We start from the raw sequence: 25,561 nt of genomic DNA, 5'->3' as shown, positions 1-25,561 counted from the left end.
CAGGGTGCAGTACATGGCACATGTTCAACACATGGAAGATGCTTTTTATTATCAAACAGCAATTATGTCACTCTCTAGCTTTCTCTTTTCTGGAATGTGTGTGATTTTTCCTTCCTTTGAACCAAAGGTATGTTTTTTTTTTAAAAAAAAAAAGTCTTGAGTTATATTTATTTATGTACATACTTTCTTCCCCATCTAGACACAAGGCCCCTTGAGACATCCTTGTATCTTCCAGCAGAGGGTCTTACAGTAGACACTCAACAAGCTTTTGTTGACCTGAAATATTAGACAGAATAAATCCTACTTAATTAAGACTGAGTTCTTTCCCCTTGGATCATTTTAATGTGTTTAGTAAAAACATTCATTTCCTGAAATGTAGCACCCATTGTGTGTCTGGGCCGAATATGAATGTGGGCTTGGTAATGCCTAGAATTCTGGAAGCCTTGCCTTCCTGAATCAGGATCATGTTGAGCATTTCTGCTGGGGGAAGGGGTGTCTTGGGGAGGACGACTTTTCATTCTAGAAATGACAGGCAGCAAGGCTTGAGTCTTGTGTTTTCTTTTATGAACCCCTTAGGCGAATTCTTTTGATCTGGCTTTGATCTGACACTCTCTGCTGAGCAGTCCAGTATTTGGTTCCTTGCTGGTGGGAGAAGGGAAAATTTTGATTCATTATCAGATTTGTATTTTATTCTAATGTGAATAAAATACTCTTGTGAAGCCAAGAGTAATGAGTATATTTTAAGTAGCTCTCATGCATAAAGGATGACACAGCATTGTATATCCATTGCCTACAATCAGTTTCCCTTTTAGAATCACCCTACATTGTCTAGCGAGACCTGAAATAGTACCAGCTTCTTTGTTTGACAAGATGAAGATTTTACTCATTGAAATGGAACGCAGTCCTCCCCTTTTGAATGCAGTTTTAGATACTCTAGCATACCATATGGAAGCCTTTAAGTGTTTATCAAGTTTTTGAAGGTTAAAATGAGCCTGAACGCAGGGGATGACCTTGAGATTGTCTCAGAACCAACTGGGTGAAATGTCAGCCAGTTGGTGGGTTTGGATGGCTGCAAAGGAATCAGGCCCTGTGGGGAATGTGTGTTTTGACACAGTGTCCCCTTTTAAAATGACGCTTTGTCTCCTGTTTCAACATCCGCCCCATTAGTATCAAAATAGCAAGGGCTGGTGGAAATGGGTGTGTATTTTGTGGAAGAAAGAATAACAAAATAAATAAATAAAAATAAAACTTCTCCCCAGTTTCCCTTGAAAAGTGTGACTTTGTTCGCTTTCAGGTGGTACAGGTTACTGCTGATTTGTAAAGAGGATCCTCCCTCTTTGACTGCCTTCCGGCTCAGAGCAAAGCCAGAATCTATTTACATAAGTTAAAATGCCAAACTAAATCTCCCAATGCAAATATGGACCACCCAGGGCCATTGGAAAGGCCAGGTTTGGGGTTTTGAATATTTACAGATTTTCTTGCTTCCTATTTTAAGCTTTTTAATATTTTTCAAAAGCTGCTGAAAAGTAATTGGCATGTCAAGCAAGGGTGAAATCCCATATCTTATGCCACGGAATTTGAAGGGGGGAACTGTGCTCATTTCCCCTGAGAGTCCTGTGTTTTTAGAAATAAAGAAATATGAATTCCTAAAATTTGAAGGCCAAGAAATTGAGATTAAAGTAGGTAGAAAATTCGAGTCACAAAACAGTTGTAGGGACGGAGGAAGATACTTTCTTCAAATGCTCCCTTTGCTTGGCACATTCTGCCCAGACTGCACCATTTCTCTCAGTAAATTGGGCAAAACTTTATTTCTGAGGTTGGGTCAGGGTGCTGGAAGCATCACCCTAAACACTGGGAAGGCAGATCTGGGCAGCATGTGGAAAGAGTGTTTTCCAAATTCTTTGGGGGAAAAGACAGAATGAAAGTGGCTTTAACTAGGGCACATGCTCTGCCCACTGTGTGGTTAAGAGTGACATTTAGTGCTTTCTTATTCGTTACACCCTTATCACAGGACATTCCACAGCCACTGTTAGATGGGGACAGTAAAGGAGGGGTGCTTGAAGTTGCCAACACTAAATCAAGGAAGGTGAAAAGTAACCAGAATTCTGGCTCCTAGGAGTGGGTCTAGTCGGGTTAGGCTGTGTCATGATGCAGTAACAACCAACTCCCAAACCTCATCAGAGTAACACAACAAAAGAGTCTTCCCAGACATGTTACATGTCCAGTGTGGGTCAACAAGGGGCTCTGTTCACCATACTCCCCCAGAGGCCCATGCTGAGAGAGGCTTCCTCTTGATGTGCACTTCCACAGTCCCTGTGTCAAATTGCACACTGGATATCAAACCTCCTACCGGAAGTGATGCACAGCACCTCTACTTGCATATCATTGGCCAAATCAAGTCACGTGGCCATGCTTGATCACAAAGAATTCCTTACGTGCAGTGCTGTGGGAGAGTAACTGGGATTTGTGTGATTAACCCAAAATGACTGTGGAAGGAGGGACTTACCTGTGGTCTGCCTATGCCTGCTGATAACCACAGCCTCTAAGAGGCATCCGTAGGGACACTGACTGATATGTAACCACACAGGTAGTGGTTTCAACATTCAACTCTGGTAGCGCCTGAAAGAATGCCCATTTAGAATATAAAATGCATTTGAATGATTTTAGCATCATGAGGAATAACAGGTTCCTGGAAAAGTGAGCTTACAAATATGGATTTTACTGCTAATGAATAAAACAAAGATGTATAGGGGTGAAAATTAGCTTCCTTTGGTGGTTTTTCAGTTCTAGCAGAGAATATTTATTTATTAATAGTACTTATAGACTGCCAGCCATGAGTAAAACTGAGCTTGGTGGGCACATTAAAATGAACAAGGTATAGACCTTAAGCACAGATGTACAATTGGGGAAAAGGAGAATAATTTAATATCTATAACATATGGTTATATGTTATCACATATCAAATGGTTAGTGCATATGGTAAAAATGTGATAAATGCCTCATAGAGTTATAACAAAGTACAATGAGGAGTCAAAGAGAGAAATGATTAATAATTAAGTGAATAATCATTTCTTTAAATTTGTAGACAGACCAAACATCAGCATTATCCAGACAAAAACATTCATATTGGTGCTTTCTCTTCATCATCTTCTTTTGTTCATAGACCTGATTTGATCCCAGAACAAATGATAGCAGTGATTGTGACTGAGAAGTAGTAGAAGAGCATAACCTCTGGAGCTGGGGTTCAAATCCCAGTCCCACCATTTACCAGCTCTGTGGACTTGACAAGTTCCTTTGCTCCCTGTACCTCATTTTCCTCATCTGTAAAACAGACTGATGATAATAGTATCCATCTCCTAGTGTTGTGGTGAGGTCTGAAAGAATAAATCCCACTTAATTTTCCATTTCTTACAGGGTTTAATTTTTTTTCCTTGGATTATTTTGATCTGTTTAATACAAACATTGACTTCCTGAAATGTGTCACCTATTGCGCGTCTGGTCCCAAAATGAAGTGGGCTTGGTAATCCCTGGGATTCTGGAAGCCTGCCTTCCTGAACCAGGGTTGTGTGAAACATTTCCACCTACATTTAGTAGGACAGTGCGTGGCTCAGGGTAAGGACAGTGTAAGGGCCAGCGAGGGCAAGATGTTCAGCCAGCATTTTCCCTGGCTTTTGAGGCAACTTTAGTCTAGAGATGTCTAGAGTATCAAGGGGGCTTCTATTCTGATCTTGTAAGGCAGGTCTACAGAGGGCACATCTCCTAGCTCCCCTACACCCACCCCAAGCACTCCAAAGTCACGTTAAAGTAAAATCTACTGTGACAAGAATGCATTGCGGCTGGATCATGGAGGCATTCTGCTTGTTTGAGTTCAGAAGGTTAAAAGGTCCACGTGTTTGGGGTCAGTGCTGTAGGCAAAGGTTTGACAAGCAACGGTTGGTATGGTGGAGGGGGGCTGTGTACCTCGTCATGGGGGGTGTTCACACTCTCCTCTGTTTCTTCCTTGGCTTTTCCCCTTCCCCCACCACCCCCTGAATGCAAAGCAGGAGGAACTTGGTGTGATGCTGCACAGAACTTGTGGGCTGCAAGCCAGTGAAGGGGTGGGCACAAGGACACTGTCTTTGGCAGATGGGTATGAGGACACCTATCCGTTGTGGCCCAATCTTCTAGTGAGAAGCAGAGTTTGTATCAATATAATGGAGAACCTTTCATAAAAGCACTGGGCCCGCCTGTGAGGGTAGTGAGTTCCCAACGCCTAGGAAAGTTCCAGCATGTCACCTCCAATGAGTATTGTCTGTAGAGAGACTCATCCATGAGACGTCAGACCAGCTTTGGTAATTTCTGCATTATTTTTTCTCCAAAGTTAAGAATCTCTGATTCTGTGTACTAAGGCAGAGCCTTGCATCACCGTTCCTACTGGCTGGGTTCTGCCTTTCTCTTAGGGCCAGCATAAACAGGGCGACAGGTGCTAAACAGGAAAAATAAATGTAGCGATCCACTTCCGTGCCCATGTGACTGCTCCAGTTGTGGTGTTCCTTCATTCATTTGTTCACTCAACAAACATTCATAGGTTCCTGCCAGACAATGGGAATGACACAGCAGTATCAGGCAGGGGGGAAGAAAAACAGCTTGTGACAACCATTGAAAACAAATGAGAAATGCTGCTGCTAACTTCAGTTCCAACTGGCCAAACCACCGTGCAGTCGAGGGCTCATTCTTTCACTGATTCCTTCATTTGTTCATTCAGTAATCTCCTAACATATCCGGGTGATGTTCAAAGTCTGTGCCGTTTTACCAAAAGCAGAGGCTAGACCTAGACAAATATGGAATTTCAAAGGCATATGCCTGAAACCTCCAAGTACTATATTCTTTTTACAGTAGAAATAGAAAACTAAGAAGAGCTTACTTGGGTGATAGAATTCACACTCTAAATGCTTATCTTATGCAAAGAATGTATATATTAAAAATGCTGAGGTATCTATTTTGAACACTTAATTTCTCACTTTTTCATTCTTACAGCAAAGGTGTGATATGTGGGAAAAGTGTTAATTCCAGTTGTTTGCACTGACTAACATATTTGAGTAGATTGAATTGGATTAACACAGAAATTCTTTTTTTTTTTTCAAGACTCTTTCATGTTTTAAAAATAAATAACTTTCTTCTGAAGCAAGACAGGACCAAAGGGCAGAAACAATTGCCCTGGGTCACGTGTGGCCTGAGAGTGTCCGCATACCACCTTGACCCCATTTGGCCACATGCTGCAGTCCCATTGAACAGTGCCTGCCTGCCGGCTCTGCTGACACAGCAAAGGCTCCCCGGTTCCCACCCTGCCCCCAGGTCAATGTCAGGCTCTCCCTGCAACTCCTTCGGGAAGCCCCTCCCACTCCAGTTCCTGCAAGCTCTGCTTAGTGCTTTACACCTTCATCATGTGCTTCTCCTTCTCCCCTGCAGGGTTGCTAGTGTTTCCAGAGCCTCTCGTATTACATGCTTTTTGAGACAGACTCTATCTCGATCATTTGTGTAAGTCCTACGGCACCCAGAACAGCACTTTGTACTTTGCAGGGACTCAGGAAGGACTCACTATATTGAATTAACACAAAGATAAATTTAGCATCCTGGAGCCAACTACTTGGGCTTCCTGACTCTTAGGACAGTAAAAAATTTGGTTGATTAGTGTGGTTCTCCCTACTTTAAAAACATATGGAGGACCTTGTTTGGATATCCCAGGTATTCTCCTATCTCCTTACATCAGGGTAAATCATCTCACCCCGCCTCCCCCAACTCCCTTCCTGCAAAGGGTCCCTGTGTAGCAGAGACTGGGGCTGTGGGCAGAATTGAGCTCTGAGCTGCTCAAGGAATTTGGGGTTAGGTGACTGAATATACACGTGTGTGGGTATGTGCTCATGTGTTGAAAACATGACCAGGTGACACCCTTGGGCATCAAAATTCTTACGAAGTCAGCTGTCATATTGCAGCTGTGGAGACAGAGGTCTGGTCAGGACGCTGTACAGATAGGCAGGATTAAGATTTGAATCTCAGTTTTGAGGGTCTAGATGTTAGATTGTTCTTAGGTAGCCAAAATTCTCCAGCAACTTAATGGTGAATAAACACACAAACCCAATGTAAGTATGCATTATACTACACATTAGGCCACGAACATAAAATGCCAACTTACTAACTTGCTAGGAGAAACCTCACTTCCTGTTGGATCTCAATGCCCTTGCTTATAGGCCAGGATTCTGAACTCTTCCAAGAACTCAGGTTTCTGGGCCCTTGGTCTCAGAGGTCAGAGCTGGGCATAGCTGGGACAGGACTTGCCTGAGGTCATTAAGGGTAATCCTAGAGGCCTAATCCAGAGGTAACATGGGCATTGGAAAATTGGGAGATGGTCCAGTTATGTAATATATTCAAAAGGGCTGGGCAGAGAGGCAGAATCTAGGTGTGGCACTAATATGACAATTGAGGACACCAGATCAAATCAAAAGGGTTGAGAGGGATGGTGGAGGAGCAGATCTATGGGAATCCTAAAGCCAATGGAGCTTTGACCCTTTTTGTAGAAAATTAGCCTGGGAGGAGGGGAAGGAATTCACTCCGGTATATTTTTGAAGCCAAATTTGTTCATTCAGCAAATATTTTTCTGCACTGTACCAGTCACTATCCTATGCATTGGCAACACATCAGTGAACAATGTGACAAAATCTCTGCCTTCATTGGAGCTTCAAGTCTAGAAGGAGGGACAAGAAATGAAAAATATTGAAATGTAAGTTCTAATACATGTAATGAAGAAAAACTTAAGGCAGCAGAAAAGACTTGGGAGTGCAAGGACAGTGGGGTGAGGCAGTTTGCTATTTACAGTGGTCAAAAAAGGCCTGAATGAGATGGAATTTGAACTAAGTCTTGAAGAAGCAGGCCCTTCGGACAATAGGGAAAAATGTGTAACAGGCAGAGGGAACAGCAGAGGCAAAGACCCCGAGGTGGGAGCGTGCCTGTGCCTGATGTGTTTGAGAAACAGCAGGCGGCTAGCGCGTCTGGAGATGAAATGGGAAGAGTGATGGGACCGCATGGTGGAGGGCCACGGAGGCCACGGCAAAGACTTGGGCTTTTACTCTGAGATGGGAGCCATGGGAGAGCTTTTTGCAGAGAAGTGACAAGATTTGACCTGTGTTTTAATGAATCACTCTACCAGCTGTCTGGAAAATGGACTGCAAGGGGGCCAAGGGTGGAAACAAGGAGACCCTTTAACAAGCTTTTGCATGGACGAGAGGGGATGGTGGTTTGGACAGGGTGATAGCAGAGGATGTGGTGAAAAGTAGATAGATTCTGGAAATGTTTGGAGGGAAGAGCCCAGATAATTTGCTGATACATTGGAGGTGGAGTTTGACAGCAGAGAAATCAGAGGTAAGTCCAAGAGTTTTGGCCTGAGTAGCAGGAAGGCTGGAGTTGCCTTTGACTGAAGTGGGAAGATTAGAGGCTGGATGCACATGAAGCCAGAGCCGGGGGAGCTGTCATCTTCAGGATGCTTCAGGATGGTGGTCTGGCGCCATTGTGGTGACTCTCCTGACAGATGCACAGGCAAGGTGATGTCAGCAGGTTGGGGCATCCTTTCCCCTGCGCACATTGGAGAAAACCTGAAAAACTCTTGCCCCTTTCCTTGTATTTAAGGCTCCATTCTCTGCCAATTGTAATAGTCTTTGCAGCTGGTGACCACTAATTACGTGGTGGTTTTCCATTACATTTGGTCAGCCTTGTGTTGTAGTGTTTCCCATTACATTTGGCACTGTCTTTCATGGTTTTGGCTTGGGAGATGTCCTGTCTTTTAAGATGAGATCTAGTTTAACTCTCAGAAAGGGACCGTGCTGTATTACCTTTATTTCCAAATTCTTAGGGAGTGCCTTATTATCACCACCTCCACCTCTCCTGAGGGTGCCACCCAAATTGGAGAAGTCACTCTTATGTCTCCACTCTGCTACTTCCCGAGGCTGCCACTGGGTGGGAAAGGTGTAATTGCAGTAATGTTCAATCAGGGATGGTCTGGAATGGAGGGCAACATAACAGGTAGAAAAGGAGATCGATGTGTTCGTGTAAACTACGACTTACTTTAGATACATTGTTACTCCTTAGCATGGTCTTCAAAACTGAGATATAATTCTTCTTTCATTTTAATTCTTTCTGCCAAAATTGGTTTTCTTTAAAAGCTAATGTATATAAGCCTGCATCCTATTTTCTCTCAAAGCGACAGATGGTTGAAACTGACTCTAGCTAAGTTTTTTTTAAAAAATCTTGAATTTAAAAAATACACATGAGTATCAGAAGACTTTAAGCCTGTTAGGACTGGCTGAGAAATCTGTTCTGAATACTGCCTCATACCACCGAGTTATCCATTCGTGTATAGAAGGCTGAGTGCCGGGCCAGGCAAGGGAATTTGCAGCCAAGCTTTTCAGATGGGTATTTGCTTTCGAAAGGAACATAAAGGTTGTGCTGATGGGGCAAAGAGCAAATACCCAGATCCTAGAGTGGCATTCAGCATTCGTGCTGACCTGGTCTGCAGGAAATGCGTGATGGTCCTGCATTTCTGGCACTATTGATTTTCTACACTCTTACGGGCACACTAGGGTAGCTGGAAAGGTTGGTTAATTTTTGTAAGTACATCTGCCTTGATGTATTTGTTCCTTGAAGTATTCAGGGAATTATTTTATGTTTTCACATTGTGTATTTTTTCACCTGCATCGTTTGTAGCTCTAAACAGACAGAGCTGCGCTTGCTTTGGTCACTCTGTGGTAGTTTTGCCACCAGTGCTCCGTGAGTGGATTACAGGTTACATTTGTACCAGGTGTTAATAGCTTGACCCTCAGGGTAGTGAGAGCCGGGTGAGTCTCCTGTGGTGGTGAACAGCTGTCTCTGCTCATCCTAACATGCTTTGCAGATGCCATCATAATCTGTGCGTGTCATGACATGCAAGATGTTGACTGAGACAGGGTGAAGGTAGAGATAAATTTAGAATTTAAAATGTATTAATTTGAGAATCGATGAAGCCCAATATGTTTCAAACTTTTAACTGCAACTAACAGCAATAAATGTGTATATAACGATGAATGTGTGTGTGTCCAAAAGAAGTTTATTAGCATGCACAGCACATTCTAATAGTTTTCATATGTACATCACAAAAATTGCTACCTGTGACCACTAACTTGATTTTGTAACTCACCAGTGGGTTGCAACCCATGTTGTAAAAGGCTACTGTATTGTGAATTACACAGTAGGAATAAATTATCTGGTCTTGTACTTGCTCATATCCTTCTTTGTTTCCCTCCTGCTTACAGAGAGGTTCAGACCCCTTTAATTTTTTTTCAATATTGTCGGGGTACAAATGTTTTGGTGACATGAATTGCTTTTGTACAGTTTGAGTCAAAAGTTTAAGTGTGCCTGTTACCCAGATAGTGTGTGTTGTACCCGTTAGGTGTGAATTTACCCATCCCCTCCTCCCCACTACCTGCTTGATTTCTGTTGAGTTTTAGTTCCATATGTGTACCTTTTAAAGCATGGCTTAGCAGACCTTTGGCTATAGATCAACTTGTTTGCCTGGGACTTTCCTGGTTTTAGCACAGCTCATCCCATGTCCTAGGTACCCCCTCATTTCTGTGCAAACTTGGATGGTTGGTTACTCAACCTTTGGGATCTCATCTCTGACGGCATTTCCGTCCTCATCTTCCTCCACCGTCTTTTATACTCCTGTTCCATCCATATCAAATAACTTGTCCCACAGACTGATCATTCACCTTCTTGCCTCCCCACCTTTGTTCACGCTTCTCCCTGCCTGAGATGCATCACTCGCCTGTGCCTTCCTCAAATCTGGTCTTCCTCTGTGGTGGCTTGTTAAGTCACCTACTCTATGGAGCCTTCTCCCACTGCCACCTTATGATCAAAGTTGTAACACACACTGCATTGATTTATGGGACCTTTAGTAGCTCTGTTTTTTTCTTAGCTGTCACGTTATCACCTGTAGAACAAACATTAGAAGGAAAACTGCTGACATAAAGTAGGTGACTACAGCAAAGAAAGAATTCAGGAAAAGTCAAATAAATCAGTACAGAAGATAAGGCCATTAGAGTGGGCCAAGAGAAGATGAGAAAAACATAAAGCTACAGGCTTATGCAGTAGTTAAGAGCATGTGCTATGAAGACCAGGGTTCAAATCCTGGCTGTTCTCATGCCAAAGTTGTTTGCCTCGGGTGTGAAGACAGAGTATCACCTTAGAGGTCCCCTTCTCTACAAGTGCTTTTCCACTCATCATGGCTTCAAAAGGAATCGGTGGTCCTTAAAATTAGATAGGGTTAATTACAAATTCATATGTATTTTTTAGTAAATTTGGGAGGGTATTGAATTAAGTAATCTTAAAATGTGGAGATATTTCTAATAACTTATAATTTTAGAAGATGAAAAGAAATTGGCTTCTTGTGAGCATGTATATTGCTGATTTATATTGGGAAAATCTAATTTTACTTTATCATTTAAATTAGATAATATTTAAATTAAAATTGTTCCTTTATTTGTATTTGTATGACTTAATTTCCTTTGTTATGATAGTTTAAATTTGTTCTCATTTGTGCGTTGCAAGAACTTCTAGTGGCTTGAATTTGCCTGCATCGTCTATCAAAACAGAGTGCCCGTTTTAGGCAGGCCTCCTGGCCAGTGCTGTCTTCATTTAACTCTGTAGCACGGAGAATCTGGCCCCTTTAGGAGGACAGTGGGCCCAGGACGCAGAGTCAAAGCTAACGGTAGTCGTGTCTAAAGATTTGCTTGTCATCAGTTGTCTGGCAGATTAGACTTCCAGGTTACCTGAGAGTAGTTTATTTTTAGACATGTTCATTTATCATCTTAGCAACTCAGAGAAAACAGCTCCAAGTGCAATCGCTGGCTCTGTTCTAAAGCAGAGATTATTTTTATATCACTTTTAAAAAGAAAGCCCAACCATCAGCATGATAATTTATCCTCAAGGCACTTTGGGCAATAAATTCTAGATTGCTGAATTTGTTGGTTGAGATAAACAATAGAAGCTGTCAATTATAAATTGAATGGATTTTGCTAAATAATCCTTTTAGAGTCAGAAAACAGAGATTAAACACATAAATCAGGCAGGAAAAATTATGTCAATGGATATATAATGGTAGTGATTTAGTAAAAGATAGTTTAATGGATGAGGCAATGTTAAGAGTGTGTATCTGTTGCATGTTTGTACTAATGGGTGAGAAAATGAGTCTCCCCTTCTCCCCCCATGGGGATAAAGATTTGTTGCATAATGAAGAAGAACTTTTCTGAGCTTGATCATTTAAAAGCATAGTACACTGACCCAATTTATTGACGACTAGAAAGTTCTCAAAATTTTAGTGAAAATATGGATGATTTCTGTTAGGTCTGGAGCCTCAGGCATAGCAAAATGCTATTTATTTGAGCATCTGGGTGCAGATGTCTGAGGCCAAAAAAAACATCCACCACGAAGGAGGGGAAAGCCTTGGGTTTTATAGAGTTTTTTTCTTGGGGGGAGCGAGCAATTGGGCCAGAATAGCTGCTGTAATAAATTCTTTTTCAAACAACCAGTTTCTGGGATCCCTGCGCTGGTCTCATCCTACAGAGATAGCAGAGGGGGAAAGCTGCATCCTTATCAAGGGGGCCAGGAATGCTGGCGTCGCTACAGCTCTGTTAGATTTACATCCTCTGGACTCTCCAGACTCCTGAGGCTTTTGTTTACAGGCTTTATGATCGCTACCTAAGTTTTCCATTAACCACATTATATCTAATACATACTTTCTGAGTTCCTACCCTAAGCCAACCTAATAATTTCATATTTCTATCTAACAGTTGTTTAGCTGTTCAAGAGACATTTACTGAGCACGCACTACTGGGCAGTAGGGTGCAGGGATAAATTAGACGTGGCCCTTGCCTTGGGAGCTTGAAGTCTAGCAGGAGGAGAAAATCGCATTTACAGACTATAGCCATGCGTGGTGGTACACGCTCCAGCAGAACTATGCACAGGCTACTCTAGGGGCACCAGGAAGGGGTGTGTGGCCCAGCCCTGTGCTGGGGTTTAGGACATGCTACCCCAAAATACGGCACCTTGGCATATTAATTGTTTTAAGTTGGAGGAATTTGAGAAGCATGTGCAAGACGGTTTCTCTGACCTTCCCCTGCCCTTCGTCCCTGAAGCAGTCTTAAGACCTTCATGTGAGAGATGCCCTCTCTGTCCTCAGAAAAAAGGGGTGTCTCTTAAAACACAGGGACATGGAGAGGAGTCTGAACAAACAGGCCTGGCTAAGTTTCCCCTAAGATTACATTCTTTCTGCCCATTTTTTCCCACCACTCTTCATTCTTCATCAAGCCTACTATAAGAACACACAGGTTTGACTATTCCTTAAGGTCTTTATTTCCTTATGAAGGCTGGCTCCTATGCCACATAAAACGTATCTTAAATACATTTGTATGATTTTCTCTTGTTAATCTGCTTTTTGTTGTGGGGGACCTAGCCAGTGAACCTAAGGTGAGTAGAAGGAAATGATTTCTTTCCTTCCGTACACTTGATGCCCCAAGAAGGCTTTCTGGAGGGGGTGTGATTGAGCTGAGACAGAAGGATGAATAGGAGACATCAGGTAACGAATGGTGAGAAGAGCATTTCTGGAACTTTCAAAGGTACAAAGGCAGGAAACAGGTTGGTAGGTGCCAGTCCCACGTGAACTTGGGAAGGATGTATGGCCAGAGAGACGGGAAACGATAGCATCTCATGAGCCACGATAAGGAGTTGGGAGATATTTGTAGCAGTGTTTTAAGCAGCAGAGTGGACCCATCAGATCTGCGTGGCAGAAAGATCCTCCTGACACCGGGTGCAGGATGTATCATCAGGGAGCCAGGTTAGCGTGGAGGGAGGAAGATCAGTTAGGACAGTGTTGCAGTTGTCCGATGAGCAGTGATGAAGACTGGCACTGGGCAGTGTGAGTGGACCTGGGACATAGACAGGAGAGGGCAGGTTTGGAAATAAAAGGTGGTAAAAGTGGGAGGACTGTTGAAAATTGGCTGTGGGGTATGATGAGTTCAAGGATTGGGGGCTGATCAAGGAAAAGACAGGACCACAAGACAGCAGCCTTGTAGAACAGCTGTATTACGCAGTGTTTGGCCAGGCATGAGGGAGGAGTCCCTTGAGACAGCAGCGTGAGGCCACCACCCAAGGGGAAGAGGCCAAGGGAACTCCAGGGAGAGAATGGCATGGAAGAGGGAGGCTACGTGTCTAGATGGTGTTGCTCAGCAGCAAGGTGGGAAGTCTCTGGATCAAAGAGTTCCAAAGGGCAACAGCAGTTTGGGGTTTTTGATAGTCACAGAGTTTGTCTTATCTATGGCTAGCAGATGTTGCGTGCACTTTTGCAGAGCATGCAAAACAGACAAGCTCTAAATGGCTAAAAATATGCTTATTTGAGTTTTATTTTAAGCAATTGGATGTGTAAGAGTTTGTGTTTGGTGCCGGTGGGCTTTGAGCTAATTGTCCCAGCCTGCTGTGAAGATGTAAACAACACAGGGGTCACCTTTAGCCCATTTATGTAACAGCAAGTGTTTATCGAATGCCAGCTGTGGGCCCAATGTGATGCTGAGGAGCCACCGTGAAAGTTCCAAAGGAAGCTTGCGTGATGGTCTGTGGAGGAGCCTCGCCTTTCCAAGTGCTCCTTGAGAGCACCCATTGAGATCGAGCAGCTCCTTTCTATTCGCTCCGACGTGTTTTAGAACCTCTAGGAGCACAGACATATAATTTCCTGTTATATAAGGTGCAGGGGTGGTTGCCTTCTTCGTTTGACTTCCTTGCCTGACACCTGGCCTGGGTAGATGATTCATCTTTCCCATCTTTTGTGACACAAGATTATGTGTTTCCAAAGGATCCCTTTGCAAAGCCTCACTTCTTTCTTCACCGTAGGTTATTTTTTGTGTGTGTTTGTGATATTCCCCAAAGAAATCATCTCCTTTCTTCTGATTCTATTTTCCAGTTCCTCTTCTGCCCTAATTCGTAGGAACCCAATTCCAAAATACTGCTCTCTAGTTGTCCAAACTGTTCCATCTTTAGTTTTACACTCTTTCAAGTATTCTACTTGAAATTCTCTTTTCCTAAGGACTCTTGATATCATCTGAGTGTTTCTTGAGGGAAGATACTCTAAGATATGAATGACTGATTCTCTTAATTGGGGAACAATTCCTTTTCCAAAGAGAAGTATATTGAATCTCTAAATTGGTGGAATGCACTGTAGGGGTCAGAAATGAGACAAAAATTTTCAGAATTTTTGGCAAAGATGACAATGGCTTTTGAATCCTTTAAGATTTAAGAGCTCTCGTCTCTACTCCGTTAACTAGATGAGAGAGCAGATACCCTATGGATTGATTTTTCTCTCTAGCATAATGGGCCTCTGTGCTGAGGGCTTGAGAGTCTCTTCTGTTTAATGTGCTGCAATTGTCAATGCTCGAGTTACAACTTAAGCTGTGTAATTTGGGTAGCTCAGACTTAGGAGACAGTGAAAATAGGACTAGCGATATTATGTAGACACAACAATTTTAAATATAGCTCACAAATTCAACAAGAGCAATACTAAAGCCTTAATTTTAGAAGTATTTTCTGATTTCCTAGTCAAGAACTTTGCCCAACATGAATAAAATTGAGAGGAGCCTAGAATAATCAACATAGATGTTTAAAATTGTGTGTTTGTATTGAGATAGTTTTTCCTTCAAAATAGTAGTCCTCTACTGACGTAAATAGGTCCTTCCTATGTAAATGAAACTTGCAGTGCTTGTAACTACTCAGTATTGGCTTTGGTGATGTGGCTGGGAATTTCAGAGGCAAAGCCTTTCTCTCCGGTGTCAGCTCTTTCATGCAATTTACAGGTACTGCCACCAGGTGGTGATAGAGAGCGACAGCAAGCTTGGACTGGAGACTGATCTGGATTCGCCAGAAAGGCCTTTGTTTAAGAAGAGGTTTCTTTGGGTTAAAATGAGTAAAATCTTGAATAAGCAAACACTGAAGGGGAAGCATTATTCAATAAAAGTGTTCAGGAATAAGGAGTTCTGGTGTTTCCAGTTCTGACCCTTCCACTTAAGGGTTGTGAATCTGGATAACTGCATCTCAGCTTCCCTATTTTTGGGTAAAATGCCGGTACTGGATTATATAAGCTTTGAAGTTCTTGTTGCGAAATGAACATGTATAATTGTAATTATTAAAACAATCTTCAGCAGAATTAAAAGGACAAAAGAACAAAAAAATTTCACATAAAACAGGGACGTCTATAGTTTATTAACCACCGTCTTCTCAGCTCACTTTACAACCAAGCTAAAGCCCATCAAGGTGGGATGGGGAGGAGGAGAACGAGGGGAGTGAAAAACTCCTTCTCAGCTTGTCCCCTTTCCCTATGACCTGGCTGAGGCAGGTGAGAAATCTTCCACGTAGTTCTATGGGACCTTTTCGTCAGGGCCTCACTCTTTCCCTAGTTTTCTCTTACGCTATATCCAGAGGTCTGAGATCTTCCTGGTATTTCTAAATCGGTTTGTGAAACCTTGAGTCTGACTTGAGTTTTCTGTGCTCAGAGATTTTACTACAGTGTCTTTTATTTTTTCTTTTCCTCCAAGGAAAGAGCTCAAACTCCCTGTTTAGGTTGTTTATATAAATACTTAGCAGAATTTTGTTAAGTAAAGGTCTCTGTAGGCTTTAGAATCCACTCCATCTTATCAGAAGTAGGTTAAGTCAGAGTGCGGTTTCGGAATCCTTTAGAGAGTCCCTAGACACAGTTGGGATTTGTAAGGTCAAAACCATTTTCATAATAACACTAAAATGTTATCTGTTTTTTTCCTACTGTGTTGACATTTGCAATGATGGTGGAGAAGCAATCATGGGTAAAACTGCTAATACCATACCACAGTGGTCCCCAGCCTTTTTGCCACCAGGGACCATTTTCATGGAAGACAATTTTTCCACGGACCAGGGAGAAGGGGTATGGTTTTGGGATGATTCAAGCCCATTACATTTATGGTGCACTTTATTTCTATTATTATTACATTGTAATATATAATGAAATAATCACACAACATACCATAGGTGGGGGACCCCTGCTTTGACAGCAATTGAGCCAGGGGCAACAAACTATACTAATAGTGGCACAAACTTCACTGCCACACATTCACAGTTTTAAAAAGTAACCCAGTGTCACTTAAGAATGTCTCTCATGAAGCAGAAAAAAAATTTAGTTATATTAAATCTCTACTCTTGAGTATATATGTGTGACATTATAATGGGAATACGTAAAGCACTTCTGCCACCTTCCAAAGTCCGGTGGTCGTCTCAAGGAAAAGCATTTGTGCAACAGTTTGAATTGTGAGCTTAACTAGCTGCCTTTTTTTTTTTTTTTTTTAATGAAACTATTTTTCACTTGAAAGAACAACTGACAAACTATGGTTGTTTAGATTTGAATATTCGGCAGACATTTTCTCACAAATCAATGGCATGAGCTTTGTCACTTCAAGAACACAACTGACAATATTTATTGCTAAGGATAAAATTTGAGCTTTCAAGCAAAAATTAGAATTTTGGGAAACTTATATCTGCCACCATAAGCTTGACAGCTTTATAGCACCTAAAGGTTTTTCTGAAGAGACTAGCAATGATATCACTGAATTTTATTTTTGATAGTGTATGATGAAATGTGTTAACATTTGGAAGGTCTGCATAATTTAGTATTTTTCAGTTATTTATATTTTCTAATAACCAATGCATTACATTATAAAATCATATATGAATAAAAGATTGATTCAAAGTTTAAGATAGACCAATGGATTTTAATATAACAGAGTGCAAAAAGTTCATTGATTGATGTGGCTTCATACTCATATTGCAACTGACCTTTAAGAAGCTGCTATTTGTTGACTTTTGGTGTAATATCGAAGAATATCCGCAATTACCTGAAGAGGCTAATAAAACGTTCTGCCTTTTTTAGACTACATGTCTGTGTGGGGCCAGAGTTTCTTCACATACTTTAACTAAAATATTAATAACATATCATAACAGCTTGAACACAGAAGTAGCTATAAGAAATCAGTTGATACTCTATAAGTCAGATATTAAAATTATACATGAAAATGTAAAAGAATTACACTCTTTTTAATATTTTTTACTTTGTAAAATGTGTTTTTTCCATAAAAATATCATATTTACAAGTAAAAACTTTGTTATTTTAGAATTAATTATTAAATAAATATTTAAAGTATTATCGGTTTTAATTTTTAACATGGGTAATGTTAATAGACATACCCTACATAAACAAAAGGTCTTTGAGGTCCTCAATAATTTTAAGAGTATAAAGGATTGCTGAGACCAAAATATTTGAGAACTGCTCTACTGTTATACAAGCAGACAGTCCTGGACACTGTCCTACTATAAGAAAGATTTTATTAAAAATTTTGTTTTCATAGTGTACCGATGGCTGTAAAAATTTAGCAAATAACCCTCCCACATCTTTCACCAGCCAACTCCCTCCTGAGATGTCTGTAACCTTCTTTTTATTGACTGTGAGATATAGCTGTAAAAATGGCCTAATGGTTGGTCTCTATCATCCCTGGGCCTCCCGTCCAAGTGGAAGAGGGCAGCAACATTTTATGAGAAACAAGGCAGGTGAAATGAGGCTGCAAAAAATCAAATTTCTTACACATATCTAGTGGCAGATGAAAAGTTCAATAGTTGATAGTGAAGAGCTGACAAGAGCAACTGTTTTCAGGCAGGAAAAGAGAACTAACTTATTGCTGGGTATTTTTTTCAATAAGTCTGGCAACAGCTGGGCAATGATTTAAACCTCCTAGGATTCTGACTTTAAGCTTAAAAATACATTTGCATATGCCAGCATTAGAAATGGAATCCCAAACTGCTGCCAACTTAGACAACCGAAAGGAAATAGAGATCTATATTGTTCAAAAGCTAAGCCTTGGGAGGTGCTGTTAACAGCAGCTGTGTAAACAGAACTAAACCCTCTGCTTCTCCTCTGCTAGGCACTCGGCTCTAAATAGGACCAAGCCATACCGTGATGATATGTGCAGAAACTAAAATGAAGCTGATAGGTTTCATTGTTGCGTTCAAGAAAAGCTGGAAATTTTCCTTTATGAATACGTGTGGATGCAAGAAATGTGAAGGAGATGCAAGGGGACCTGGGAAGACAAGGGAAGATGGGAAATTGACTTTTGTTTTGTTTCCTCCTTCCTTAGTGTCCATACTTCTCTCTCTCGGGTTTTCCTCCTTCCCTCCTCTCCCCATTCTTCCTTCTATTGCAACTTAGGGCCAAGAGCCATTTGTTTGATGGGATAGCAGAAGAGACCAGTCCTGTAACTAACTTCTTAACTAGAGAAGAAACCGTGTCTTCATACACGGCCCCACTGTCCAGAGGAAGTGGGTAGGTGAAGGGAGATGCCTGCTGGGGATAGCTTGTTATATAATTCCTATGTTCAACAGAAAAATTGAGAAGAATTTTTCTACTGTTAAATTTAATGACTACATTTAATTTAAAAATGTTTTTCTTTGAGACACACCTCTTTTCTCACTTGCCTTCCATTTTAGAACCCATTTAGATTGAGAAGCTCCTTCTGCTTGCTCTGAAGTGCCTCAGAATCCCATAGATTAGGTTTCATCGCTCTGAATGTATTGCTATTAAATCAGTAACGCTCTGAATGTATTGCTATTAAATCAGTAACGTACTAAGCCTTTAATGTAATTCTCGCAGTAACACTTTTAAAATGATTGCAGTGAACTTCGAGTAATGACTTGGTTATTGAATTAGAGTGGAACTGATGATGTGGGAAAGAGTTGGCAGGGTAAAAATAATAGTAATAGTAATAGAAAAAGAACAGGAAGAGGAGGTGGAGGAGGAGGAACAAGTTTTCTTGAGTGTTTAGTATTTGCCAGGCGCATTTCTAAGCTCTTTACTTATATTGACACATTTGTTTGGATCAAAAGAATGGTGATTTATGGAGATCACAGAAGGGCTGAAGCCAAAGTTATCAAAACTGATATATTTGGGAGGATGGGTGGAGATGAGTTGTCATTAAAACACCGATCAGGGGATAAAGGGTGAACCAGGGACCAAAAGGGAAATCAGTGGTAGAGGGTTGAAATTTGAAAAAAAAAAATGTTAGGGAGGTTGGGGATTGGTGTATGGAGTCCAGAGCAAAGGAAGTAGCTGATTTGAACTTTGGGATGTCTATTTTGGGGTAGATATAACATGGCGGACAAAGACAGACAGACAAGAGGTGAAATGGGATTGTGTTCAGTGATAGAATAGCTGGAGGGTTTGCAGGGAAGCAAGAGCTAAGGTGCAGCGGTGAAAGGAGATAGGAAGGGTGAATCTGGCAATGAAGGTGGGGTGAAGGAGAATGAGACAGGGGAGATGGCACCAGTGGAAAGCAAGTTCCAAATATGGGCTCTGCTCTGACGGATGCTGAGCAGGCAGCACAAACACTCATCACCTGACCCCAGAACGGGTGGAGCTGGGCTGAGGCTGAGCTGGGACTGTTCCTGAGCCTGGGTGGGGTCAAGCCTGGAGTTGATTGGTGGGTGATAGACCAGGCTGATGATCAGACAGAGAGGAACTCCACATTTAGAGGTGGATTTGATTTATCTACTTGATCCCGTGCCATTTGTAAATGAAAGAGACCAGCTTTTTATGTGTGTGAAGTAATTGAGCAATAGTTAGCAGCAGGTAGCTTTGACTCTTGTTTTCTTAGACGGAGCGCATCAGAACTGCCTTTGCAGTGACCTACATTAGACACAGGAATCTCTATAACTCATGTGTCCCTCATGCTCTGCTACTCAATTTGCTTTGCTTGATATGCAGGGAGATTTAGTGGGTCGGACTAGCAAGCCCCCGATCCCCACCCCCACCCCAAAAGCCTGGGGAGTTTAGTGCTGACGCTGCACTTTATGCCACTGTTTAAGCCACTGGGCTATGTGTAAAGGCTCATTCATTCACTCTAACGTGTACTTTCCAAACCCTTTATGAAGCATTCCCTTGAGATTTCTAAGGGTTGATACTAAGTATCTGTTTTAGAATGGATTGAAAAATCAATAAGTAGAAGGCCCTCTATAGTTCTGTCTTTTAACATTGTAGTTCTACTACATTTAAATAGTAACTAGTATTATTTGAAACATCACTACTTATTATGATTTTTTAAAAGTTCCCTCAGTGTTTTGTTGCTTATTTTTAAAATATTGGCTCTGTGCCTGGGAACACCAACTTACATCATCAACATTGTCAGATGTATTTATTTTTTGGAAGAAAGCCTTTGCACTTTGCAGAAATGCACTGGGAATACACCTTACTTCCTCTTGTGATTGAAGTTCTTAGCAGAAAAATCACAACAAATACAAGATGTTCTTATAGTATGGTTTGCTCCTTAACGACCATAATATACTGCTGAGGTTGTGCCAGACACTTTTGATGGATTGGGGACAGGTAGATAAATGTTGGAGAAATATGGGGGAGAGGGAAACCGAAGTTTTCTAAGAAGTTTCCACTAGCTGCTTTCAATTTAGAATGAAACAGCTATTGCTTTAACAGTGATTTTTTTTGATTGTACATTTCATGTTTGACAGCCGAAAAAATTCAGACACATCAGTTAGATTGGGCCCCATTGGGCAAGATTGTATGTAACTTCTCAGATGGCTTCTGGAGTTAGGTTCTTATTCTCTCCTGCCTGAAATTTTACCCATTGGTGTTGAAAATTATTGGCATCCAGTATTTTAGTGATAAACTTCACTTTTGTCAGTTCTATGGCTTCTCTTGAAAAGAATTAAAGATCAGAAGATCTAACTGCCTGGGTCCCTGTCCCTCCACGTGAACCACCAGTTGGAGCTGGGGGAAGCTCTCTCCCTTGAGGAGGGTATTTCCTCTCTGGCTGGCCTTGGTTGCTGCTCTGCTTCTTCAAGTTATCCACCTGCCTCCTGTAGGACTTTGAATTGTGACTCCGGTTTAAACAGCCCTTTGTAGGTGAATTATTCCAAACTCTATTCCTCAGCTCCAGTCTCCATGCAGCTTCTCCTCCCACCTGTAGTATTGTATCTGTGCATTGTGCCCTGAAGTCCCATTGACACCCAAATTAAAATATGCTATACATTTTTTTTTTGCCGTTTTCTTCTTTTTTGCCTTCTCTTCCCAATTTCACTGCCGCCCTCTCAAAATCAAATTGTTGCTGGATCTTCCTTTTTTGCCTCTACATCTAAAGGCTGCCAAGAGTTACTTGGTCCTCCTTGGCTGTGCTTTCTCCAGTTCGCATTCTCTGCCTTCTGTCTCTCCATTCACCTGCCATCCCAGTGCAGCGCAGTTGATGCAGATAGATGTTGGCACCAGTCTCCCAGCAGCTTGCCTTAATTCTCGTTTCTGCTCCTGTCTGTCATGCAGGCAGGGACAAGAATAGGCTTAAGCAAATTCCATTTTTATTTTGTTAATTTCCCTTTTCCAAAAGCTGCTGTGATTTCCCATCACCCATTTCACCAACTAGAACTCACTTTTCTGTTTTGTCAAGGCTTTGCCAGTTGCCTCCACACATCCATTCTTACCAACCCACGTTTATATTTCTTGACTTGGATTCATCCCCATCTCTTGTACTCCACCTGCCAGTTCCCTCTTCCACAAGTCTTTGCACATCCAAATCTTCTTGTCCCTTGCTAACTCCTGACCTCATTTGATATCCTGTTCAAATTCTACCTATTCCTCAATGTTTACCCTGGTCTCCTTCACCAGATCTTGACCATTATTTTGCTCTGCATTCCCTCCGACCTCGCACAGTGGGAATCAGACGTGTGTAGTAGATCAGAGCGTGGGCAAGCTTGAATTTAGGTTCTGCAGCACATTGGCCTGGCCATCTCTGGTCTTTCTGAGCCTTCTTTATTTTATAATTGCGAAAAAGACATTCTTACCAGTCTGCTTGGATTGTTGTGATTAAATACGATCATGAATGTAAAGGGCCTGGCACCAAGTAATCAGTAAGTCAGTATCTCCAGCCACACTATGTGTGCACAAATCTGAGTTATACACTCCTTGAAGGAAAGAATTTGGTTTTGCTTAACTTTGTATCCCTATACCTTGTAGAGTACCTAGCACCAATGAAATATTCAGCAAATGTTTGTTAAAAAATGAAGATGATATAATCATGAATGGCAGAGATTGAATATTGCAATTATTATTATTATTATTATTATTTCACAAGTCTTTACTATCACACTGTGAACAGAAATGTGTCCAGTAGAGACACAGCACACTTCCTGACCGTGTATTGTCTGAAAATGTGTCTTAGAGTAACTGCAGGTCCGTGATTATCTTCTAATGACAATGACAGGAAGTTTGAGCATTTGTCATTGCTCTGTATTATTTGGTACTTTTTCGCCTTCTATCACATTGTCATCTACTTCAGGATACATTGTACATTTATCCTAGTTGCATACAAATAATATGCAAATGAGTACTCACGACATTTACGGCTAGTCACTGTTTTCTTTTTTTCCTTCATTTTAGGAATTTGGGTCAGGGGGTTTCTTTATTTCTCAGGGTTTCCATTTTGTTAGTTTTGAGTTGGGAGCACAAAAGACACAATGATATAATCACTGGTAATTAGTAAAGTCTTCGCCGAACTCATTTTATTTAAAAATGTTTCTGACACCACTGCCACTAGCATTCTTACCACGATTAACATTAAAATTAAGTCTCATTTGGATACATTTTCCTAAGAATTTGCCATGGTGTTATCTCCCATTTCATGTGTTCACAAACACCCTTTGCTTCGGAAAGGGAAAGTGCCAGAATAAGTAATATTGCATTCAGGATGCAAATGAAAGTTTTATAGAGATAGGATTGTGTTGGAGATGAAATTAATTGTGACAGTTCAGGAGGAGTTTTACAGAAAAAGAAGATTAACATGTTAAGTCTTCAGCGGCTGTCTTCCCTGATGCATATAATGTTAGGCAAAATGAATTCTCCATGTGCCCAAGCTCAGTGGAGGAATGTTTATTGAGTCCATGGAAATTTGGGCAGGGCACGTCTCTAAGGGTTTATGACAACCTATTTTCTTTTCTCACTGTGGGGATGAATTGCTCCATTATCATCTAAATTGAAAGTCATGATGATGGTTCCTTTTTGATTCTCTTATTTGTTTTTTGTTTATTTGTTAAGAAATTTGTACAGAAAATGTGTTGCTTATTCAGAAGTTGCTATTCTATTCTTTACACCAGACAATAACATTGTATTTCTTCAGACATTTATGCATATATACTTAAAAGGGAAAGATTGTATATAGAGTTAGGCAAGCTCTAACTTAATTTGTTTCTTTGCTTCTTCAACGTAGGCTAAATAATACAAACTGTTATTACCAAAAAGTCACATTTTCAACCTGCATTTCCTTATGAATGATTTTTACAGAAAGGTTATTTATATATGTTTACGTTTTTTTTTTCTCTTTCTCCAAGGAAACCAACATGTCTGACAAAAGTGACTTAAAAGCTGAGCTAGAGCGCAAAAAGCAGCGCTTAGCACAGATAAGAGAAGAGAAGAAACGGAAGGAAGAAGAGAGGAAGAAGAAAGAGGTAAACATCTTTGGTGTTGGGGTGTTGTGGAGGGGAAGGAAAATCCCTTGATTCTGAGGAGCTGTGGATAAATAGGATAAGAATCCTTTTATGCCATCTAAATAAAACGAGTGGCTATCTACATACTCAGCATAATAAGGTCATTACCATCTGCTGTGTGCTGGGCAGGTCCCACCTAAGTGGTAAATAGCATTTGCTTCAGAGGTCCCCAAACCCCAAGTTCACCCCAGAATTGAATAGAACCCTGGAGGTGGTCTGTGATCTCATTATAGTTAGAAGTTTCTTAACCTTTCTGTGCCTCCATTTCCTATCCTTAATATGGGAACAATAATATATTTATTTTTCAGGGTTGTGAAGACTGAGAGAGTTAATGTTATATAGCGCTTAGCAGTACCTAGAGCATACTCAGTACTTAACAATTGTTAATTTCAAGAAAAGCCTTTTGTAAAATTACCAGCAAGAATATTTTAGGAGAAAAACAGAAAACGATGCCAATGGATTTCCATTGTTTCCTAAGTGGTGGTACTTTCGTGGTAAATAAGAATCCTAGGTTTGCAAAGGGGAACTCTGCACTTCACTTGGTGAGAGGGGGGATAGGATAGCACAGGACAGAGGATTATTACATGTTAGATCCGGAAAACATTTCAGAGACTTTCCACTGAGGCCGGTCTTTATGCTAACAAAGCAGCAGAGACCCAGAGTTGAAATGTATCTTTTCTGCCTTCTAGATCCAGAATCCAGGACTCTCAAGTCCCCCTTGAATGCCTTGCTGTCGTATCACATTTCTTCTACTATTCCAATCCAACAAATAATTTATTTTTAATTTTCCAATTTGTTATGGCAGTGTAGAAATAGCCCATGTCTTGTACAAAGACCAGATGCCAAAGATATTTTTGCCTAGTTTTCTAAGAAGAAAACTTTGTGTAGTGTGATATGCTTGTGTGTATAGAAACCAGAGCTACTTTAAGGGAAAAGAAAATGTATTTTAATGCTTTACAATCTAAATAACTGTTGTTTCATACTACAAGGCTTGGAGACCAAGGGAACAGATTTATAACAATTATTATTTTCCAACAAAGTAAAATATAATTGCAGTTGCATTTTAGCCTTCTGGCATCTTGCATTTCTTCATACCATTACATGTGATTGATGTGATAGTTTATTTGTCCTTGACATCACGCATAATGTTTTTCCCTTGGAGATCTTTGCTGTTTTATATGCAGTCTTTGAGTGAAGTAGAGGTGAGATTTGACAAGGAATGGCTATTCATTTCCATGCAAAGCCAAAAAAAGCATTAAGTTATTATGTTTCCTTTCCCTCAAATGTCAACACTTACTGTAGTTTTAAAGCACCTGTTATCCTTTACTAATAACCAGTTTCCTTTTAAAGTGACATTCTAATATCCAACTTGAATTTCATAGAATTACCACAAAATGCAATGTGATATAGGAAATTTGGTTCCAGATTATGCTGTCTGCTTCATCTTTTTTTATTTTACACATTTTGGAGGAAATTACAGGCAAACAAGACTGATGGAAGCAGGCTACCCCTTTTGCTTCTGCACCAAGCAGGTTTGCCTGGTGGAGATTTAGTTTGTTACAAGGCAGAAGGAGCCCTGGGAGCTTGAGGGTGGCAGGTGGTGGGGGGTGGAACACCTGGATTCTAGATGTTCCTGGCTGCTAGCTGGTTCTTGAATTAATGTCGTATAAAGTCTTGATTTCCTCGTTTTTAAACTGAGATGGTGGTTTAAGCTTGTGATAACCAAACCCTGCTCACAGAGTCACATGGCAATACAGAGTCTTCGGGTCCCATCCTCAACGTTTCTGATTTGAATGATCCCAGTCAGGGCCAGATTTGGGGATCCACTGGACTACAGTATCTTTAAGGTCTGTCCTAGTTTTAAATCTTCTTTCTTCACACCCCATCCCCCCTAAAAAGATCT

At 41.0% G+C, this 25,561-nt stretch overlaps 1 protein-coding gene across 5 annotated transcripts in view; it reads left to right on the top strand.

The window, feature by feature from the left end:
• The window catches only part of DYNC1I1 (dynein cytoplasmic 1 intermediate chain 1), a 356,211-nt gene that overhangs the window by 67,620 nt on the left and 263,030 nt on the right, over window positions 1-25,561 (top strand). For all 5 annotated transcript variants that reach the window (XM_069461334.1, XM_069461331.1, XM_069461333.1 and 2 more), the window contains one exon: window positions 23,503-23,619. In XM_069461334.1, coding sequence (XP_069317435.1) covers window positions 23,512-23,619 — 108 coding nt within the window. In that variant the 5' untranslated portion in view covers window positions 23,503-23,511. The remainder of the gene's footprint in view (window positions 1-23,502; window positions 23,620-25,561) is intronic.

Source organism: Eulemur rufifrons, chromosome 29 (genome assembly GCF_041146395.1).
Source record: "Eulemur rufifrons isolate Redbay chromosome 29, OSU_ERuf_1, whole genome shotgun sequence".
NCBI lineage: Eukaryota > Metazoa > Chordata > Mammalia > Primates > Lemuridae > Eulemur > Eulemur rufifrons.
This window is presented reverse-complemented; position numbering and strand designations above follow the sequence as displayed.